The following is a 7,103-nucleotide window of genomic DNA, read 5'->3' as shown; positions in this document are numbered from 1 at the left end:
CTTCTTCTCTAACTTGAGCGTTGGAGAGTTTTTGGCAGGTACTACGCCTGTAGAGGAAGGGAGGCGACATGACTGACTTTGGATCCGTGAGGCAAAGTCTATCAGCAATGTTCACCAGATTCTGACCATATAGTCACTAATTATGTTTGATTGTGAACCACCAATTTTGCAAGATTTTCTTGCTTATAAGGTAATATATATATATAGGGAGCGGTTCGGCAATCCTGAAGTTTGCCAAGTTTGGTGCCAAACATTTTTTGTAAATCACTTTTGATGGGATTAGAAGTTTTGAAATAGGCTGATTTTTTGTGAGGATGATCTCTACGGTGAAGAGATCATCCTAAAAAAAAATCAGCTCATTTTGAAACTTCTAACCCTAATTTACAAGTTGAAGAATCGTGGACCATCCAATTTTTGTAAATCACTTTTGATGGGGTTAGAAGTTTTGGAATAGGCTGATTTTTTGTGAGGATGATCTCCTCATCATAGAGATCATCCTCACAAAAAATCAGCTCATTCCAAAGCTTCTAACACATATTTTGAAAAATGTTTGGCACCAAACTTGGCAAACTTTAGGGCTGCTGAACCGTCCCCATATATATATAAACATAAGATGATCCAACCAAATTGAATAATGGTCCAACTACTATCCAAAAAATTTGATAAATTTTTCATTTCAAGGGATGTGCCAAGAATTTGAAAATATAGGGCCTCAAATAATAACCAAAATGAGGAGTGTCTAAATCCTCAAAAAGTTGATTAAGAGCAGCTACCACCTCTTGCCCCTTGGCTTTGCCCCTGCTAATACCAATTCCACTATGAAGAGAAAATTTTCTGTTACAGATTACACTCTTTCAAGAAATAAAGAGAAATGTATATCTCCAAGAAACAAAATTAAGGTTTTATATATCACTAGCTAGTGAAAGGATTAGGAGTAACGTGGCCACATGCGCATGGTGCCTAGCCATGGTAACATAGATCATGTCATGGGCATGATATATTTGATCAAGTTGATCATTTTAATTTCATAATAGACAGGATGTAATCCTTAATTATATTAGAAGGACGGGGACCCTCCAATTCAGTTATTGGATCTTATTAACCATTGATCTGATTGATTAGGACCCTGGAATATAAAATCCAAGGATTAATTTGCCTCATGAAAGATGCATTAATTTCTACAAGATTATGGGATTTCAAATGAATTGAGACCTAAAAAGCCTTAGAAAATCTGATCTTTTTTCCTTAGCATTCGAAGTTTGCATTAGGTCGTGAACTCAGACTTGTGTGTATATGCCAATCTGTATTAGTGGATCTGAAAAAATAGTGTAAGTCATACTATATTGCAAAGTCTGCAGTCAAATTTCATTGTATCATGGAGTTGAATATCCAATGCCCATTTGGGACAAATATCATCTTAAAGTCCATGAAAGTGACCGTACCTCAATTATTGAATGAAGTTGTTAAATTTATCTTTTATTTTTATTTTTACAAGCTTAGTTTATCTTTATTTTCTAATCAAACTTCCTGACTTTGAGCCTATCCCCACCCATAATATATTCAATACTCCATAGTTGAATTTGATCGTTTTCATAGAGGCCCAACGAAATACTTATTAGAGTCGTGATAACATGACTTGTCAGGTGGCATACTCAATCGACTCTCTGACGTGACAAGTTCGAGAACTGTAAATCTGTACACCTCAGGATACACATCTGAATTTCCTCATAAAAAATGTCTCCCAAAGGATTCTGTATCCCGAGGCATACAGATCTATGGTTCTCAAACTTGTCAAGTCAAGGAGCGGATTGAATATGCCACCAGGTGTGTCATATGACCAGGACTCTACTTATTATATTCAATGTAGTGCTGCTTCCCACTTGTGCCACTTATGGATTATCTCTTGTTGCACAACTTCAAACTCTTTACCATATAAAGAATTAGCGCCACTTGTACAAGAGCGAAGTCCAATAAAAATTGGATATTTATGGTACATCATATACTTTTCGGGAGTAGCAAGCTCTTCCACGATGCAGTAATAAATATAAAAAATTAGCCTGATTCAGTGAATTCTACATAATGGATTTAGGCATTTAAAATGGGTGATTTCACATAATTAGATTTTAGCATTTCCTATATTACTCAGATTAATTGGCTAGAAATCATCAATCAGGTCGATTATAGAATGCAGTTATAATGGTTGTGTACACTGTATCTTCATTGCATGAAAAGTGAAAAATTCGACAGAAAAAATTGACGGGCCAAGACCCATAGATTTTAGAAACTGAATTTTGACAGTGTAGGACCGTCAAAATTCTTGATGTTCCCAGATTTGACGATTTAGAATTGTCGAATTTCTCCCATCCTTCATTAATTTGATAGTTTCAACCCGTCGAAAATAAAAATTTAACAATGAAAAATTCGATGCCTTTATCCGTTGAATTTTATGAAATTTGACAGCCCAAGACAATCAAAAATGGGCTTTTTTCACATAGTGCTAGTATCCTTGGCGGGCATGCCAGGGCAATCATGCTTCGTAATTTCTTTTTTGAAAATGAGTGAAATAATCATAATCCTTCCAAAGGGAACAAATAAATATACAACTGATCACAGTCACAACTATGAGTCAAAAAGCAACCAAGTTACCTAGCAAGCATATTAAGAATGTACCTAACATCGTGAACTCGTATGAGTATTTTAGGCGCCGGTTACCTCCAGATCAACATCAACAAGGTGCCGATGGTACCATTAATCCACCAAGAGATTGATGGGTGAGTCGTGAAACATGCACCAATCCCATGAGAAGAATAAGTGATGCATTTATTATTACTTTTTCTAAAGAATCAAACCCATATCATATAACAAATACTGAGTCAATAATAATGTAATGAATGGGAGAAACTATATCCCCTCCTTCCATTGTAAGTACAACATAAAATACTAATAAAAGATCTATAGCACCTAGGAATGACTCCTCAAAAAAATCAGAAGCAGATGTCCAAAGCACAGCAGCAACACAAACCAGCACAACTGAAAGAAACAAAGAAATAAAAATATATTGAGAGAGAGACCATGTGAAAACCGAAAAATTTGACAAAAAAATTCAAGCGAAAGCCCACAAATTTTATAAACCAAATTTCGATGGCCCATGGCTGTTCAAATTTTTTATGATCCCCAATTCGACAGCTTAGAGCCACCAAATTTCTCTCATCTTCTATTAATTTGCTGGTTTCGGTCCGTCCAAAAAAATTTTGACAATGAAAAATTCGACACCTTGATCCGTCAAATTTTTTGAAATTCCACTGCCTTAGGCTGTCAAATATAGGCTTTTTTTCATGTTTTGTGTATGTGTGTGACACAGAGAGAGAGAGAGAGAGAGAGAGAGCTTACCATCCTTTCCAAAATCCCCTTCGCTTAGTTTCTATACCATGAGGAGGTTGTTGTGGGTGTCCTTCCCCGTCTTTCATCGGGTAACCAGCTGGCGGTGGAGCAACATAAGGACCCGAAGCGAATCCTTCTACCTGGGAAGGGTAGGACTGAGGTGGTGGTGGTGGATAAACAGATCCCGAGGCAGGGTAGGCTACTGCTCAATCAAAAATCACCATAAGGATCAAATCATCATTATCTCAAAACTCTGGAAAATTGGGTCTTAAGTCCATCATGAAATATAATGACACAATTGACACAATTTACGCGGTTCGACAAGTCACTAACAATTATTAGATGAAACACTATATTTTTTAATAGAATCAAGTTTGAATTATATATATATGAAGGAACAAAAAACAAAAAACAAAAAACTAATAATCCATCAACCTTAACTAAGTCACTAACAATTACTAATGTAAATACCATCATCTTCCACATCCTATCCCAAATATGGACTCTACAACACTTTTTTTTTCTTCTTTTTCTTTTTATCTTATTTTCTACTTTTAATTTGAACTCTATCTACAAGAATAGAACTGCTTCTCTTTTATGAAAATATTTCCTGAATTTAAACAATAAAGAATGGGAAAATATACCTGGAGCTTGGTGTTGATCATAATGACTCATGTTTGAATTTTGATGGTGAGATATAGCTGAAAGAAGGGGTTTTGAAAGTTAGATTTTAGATGGTTTTTGTCTAATAAATATAGGAGAAGAAGAAGAAGTTGGAGAAGGTGAAAGATTAGGTTTAAAGGAACTTTCTATAAGCGAGGGTGGCTACAACGCGTACGAGAAGACCATACGACCAAGGAATTATTCATTAAGGAATGGAGGGCGGAGGCAGGAAGAAGGATTTGTTTTGAATAATTTTCACAAAACCCTCCATATTTTCATTTAATTTTGAGCTACACCTGCCATTTGCAACTGATGAATGATGACAGACCTTAGCCATGGTCTTCTGTGAAAGTCTAACGGAATTCTTTTAAAAGGACCTAAAAAGTAAATATTCCATCATCAACCTCTTACTCAAAACCCTTGATCTCAAGCTCTACATTATAGTTTTAACCTCTAGAAATTCAAAAAATAACTATAATCATAACCGTATGGCTTACAGAATTTATTTATTTATTTATCTGGAGATTCTATTGCCACACCAATTCCTATAAAATTACCAAAAAATTTCACACAGTTGGTGCGGCATTAATAAAAATTGGTGTGGCAATAGCAACTCTTCATTTATTTCTCATTCCTACAGAATCAAATACTGTCTATATGGCACATTTTTATTGGAGATACATAGATTGCATGCCATATAGAAAATGGCTTGGTTAACATAGATTGCATGCCATATAGAAAATGGCTTGGTTAAGAGCCCAATGTGTTTTTAAATTCAAACTACTTGATCCTGATTCTTATTTTTAGGGTAGGGGAAGTATGTTAGCTATAGAAAAAAAAACACTTTTCTTGGGATCAGTAAAGTTACTAAATCGAGTCACTATGACTTGGGTCAACCCAAATCAATCCAAGTCAACTTGAATCGAAATAGGTTGGATGAAGCACACATTCAAACGAGCCCACTAGGTGGTTCGGTCCTTTGACCGAAACCACATCCAACGTGCTCTAGTTAAGTGGATCGGTCCCTTGGTCGACCCTTTAATCCAATGAGTACAATAAGAGGTTTGGCCTCCTCATCCGACCCCTCAATCAAACATACCTTGCTATGTGGTTCAGTCTCCTGGACCGACCCCTCAACCGAACTTGCTTTACTAGAAGGATTGGCCTCCTAGGTTGACCCCTTGTCAATACGTGTTCACTAGATGGTTCGGTCTCCTTGAACAACCTCTCATCCATACATGCTCACTAGGAGGTTCGAATTCCTTGGTCGACCCCTCAACCAAACATGCTTCACTAATAAATTCGGCCCCCTTAGTTGATCCCTCATTCAAACTTACTTACTAGGTGGTTCGGCCAACCTGCCCTTTCATCAAGGTGGTTCGGCCACCAAACCAAGTATAAACTTAGGCAGTAACTAAAAAGACAACCTTATGCCAGCTAACCAAATAGCATAAACTATACATGGTGCTTAAAGGAACCACAACTACATAACTGGATTGAGTTAACTCGAGAACTGAGTCGCCATCGAGTCAGGTTGATTATACATTTAAGGGTACTCCTCATGTATGTTACAAGAGCCATGAGGAGTGGGTCTTCCTTATCATTAAACATCATGGGCATTAACTATCTTTCAATTGAATTTACTACCTCTTTCAATGAATCCAACCTATAAATAGGAAAACTTCTTCCAATCAAATTAAAGTCAGATGATGAGGTACAAACCATATAAAATTCTCTTATACTTGTAATCTTCTCTTTGCTTTGAAAATAAATTGAGCTTTAATTTGATTGTCGGAGGTTTTTTGACCGGCACCACACCAGTGTCTTTTTAGGTTAAGGTGACTCCATACTGCGACTAAAGATTAAGAAATTTCATCAGAGAAAACAATCGGAACTTGGAAGATTCATAGAAGAAAATGATCGGAGTTGCTCATTTATTACAATACGCATCTCGGGGAGGAGTTGCTCAATCATTATAACATAAGATTTGATCATCTATTATAACACGTATCTCGAGAAGTATGAGATCCAAAAAATCCCCTACATTAACAATAGGAATTAGTAAGTTGGATGAGGGATTTTGAGCATCATATATTAATACTCATAGACTTTAACCAACTTATTACTGAAACAGTATAGATTAAATACCCCAAGTGTGGAGTTGTAGCGAAGTAGTAAAATCTTAGGAGTCCAGGTCAATCCATGAGGATTATGTAAAAATTGAAATAAAACACGGATGAGGTAGAAGAAGATTTGACATAAACTATTAAAAAGATGATTTTCCACACTTTTGTATGGAGCAAAAATTAAAAGATATAAAATAGAAATTAAAAAAATATTAAGACATCGAGGATTCACTTAAAAATCACAATTTTATTCATTCAACATTTATTTCTCGGTTAGGTTTGAATAAAGATTCTCTCTAATCGGATGATATAATAATTAAACTAAAAATTATTTTCTAAAATATTTTAGAAAATAGAAGATTGCCACATGTTGTACATTCACATACCACGGTAACTCCTTAGGCAATCAATATAACAATCATCCACAAGGAATAAAGAAAAATTTGCAAGCATTCAATAAGATGATCTTAGATTTAAATTCAAAAAATATAATTAAATAAAAATAAATAACTCACTTTAAATCAATTCAAAAAAATATAAATATTAATATACCATTGTTGATCGAAATGAAATTACAATTTTCAAATTTCACCCTTAGCCCTAATTAGGATTTCAGCCAACAATCTTCATAAATGAGTCCATCAAAATTATTGAATAAAAAAATTTCAAAAAATAAATTAAAAGAAATTAAAGAGAAAATAAAGAGAGAGAGATTAGAGAGAAAATTTGGAGAAGAAGAAAAAAGTAATTAGAAGTGTAGAGAAATAATAGTACTAGGAGAATAGAGAAAAATAGAAATTAATTAAAAAGCAAGAGATATAGGAGGAGAAAAAATTTAACATGTGGAGGAAAGATAGAGAGAAATAAAAATAAAAAAGATATGGAGAAATGTATGTAATATTTTAGAATAAGACAAAATATGATAGAATTTTA

The 7,103-nt window shown here is 34.8% G+C and overlaps 1 protein-coding gene across 2 annotated transcripts; it reads right to left on the bottom strand.

The window, feature by feature from the left end:
- Positions 1-611: 611 nt before the first annotated feature.
- On the bottom strand, positions 612-4,247 carry LOC147410899 (protein CYSTEINE-RICH TRANSMEMBRANE MODULE 9-like). Of its 2 annotated transcripts, none has more exons than XM_086441525.1 (3): positions 4,026-4,247; positions 3,391-3,583; positions 612-2,712 (listed from the first exon to the last, which is right to left on the bottom strand). In XM_086441525.1, exons 1-3 carry the CDS (start codon positions 4,054-4,056, stop codon positions 2,709-2,711), a joined length of 228 nt encoding a protein of 75 aa, XP_086297651.1. In that variant the 5' UTR covers positions 4,057-4,247; the 3' UTR covers positions 612-2,708. The 2 variants fall into 2 exon arrangements, with proteins under 2 accessions (XP_086297651.1, XP_086297650.1); XM_086441524.1 differs by lacking the exon at positions 612-2,712 and adding an exon at positions 2,733-3,030 and having other exon boundaries at positions 4,026-4,243.
- Between the last annotated feature and the right edge of the window lie 2,856 nt (positions 4,248-7,103).

This window comes from Akebia trifoliata, chromosome 1 (assembly GCF_017979445.1).
Source record: "Akebia trifoliata isolate Shusen 1 chromosome 1, ASM1797944v1, whole genome shotgun sequence".
Taxonomy (NCBI): Eukaryota; Viridiplantae; Streptophyta; class Magnoliopsida; order Ranunculales; family Lardizabalaceae; genus Akebia; species Akebia trifoliata.
This window is presented reverse-complemented; position numbering and strand designations above follow the sequence as displayed.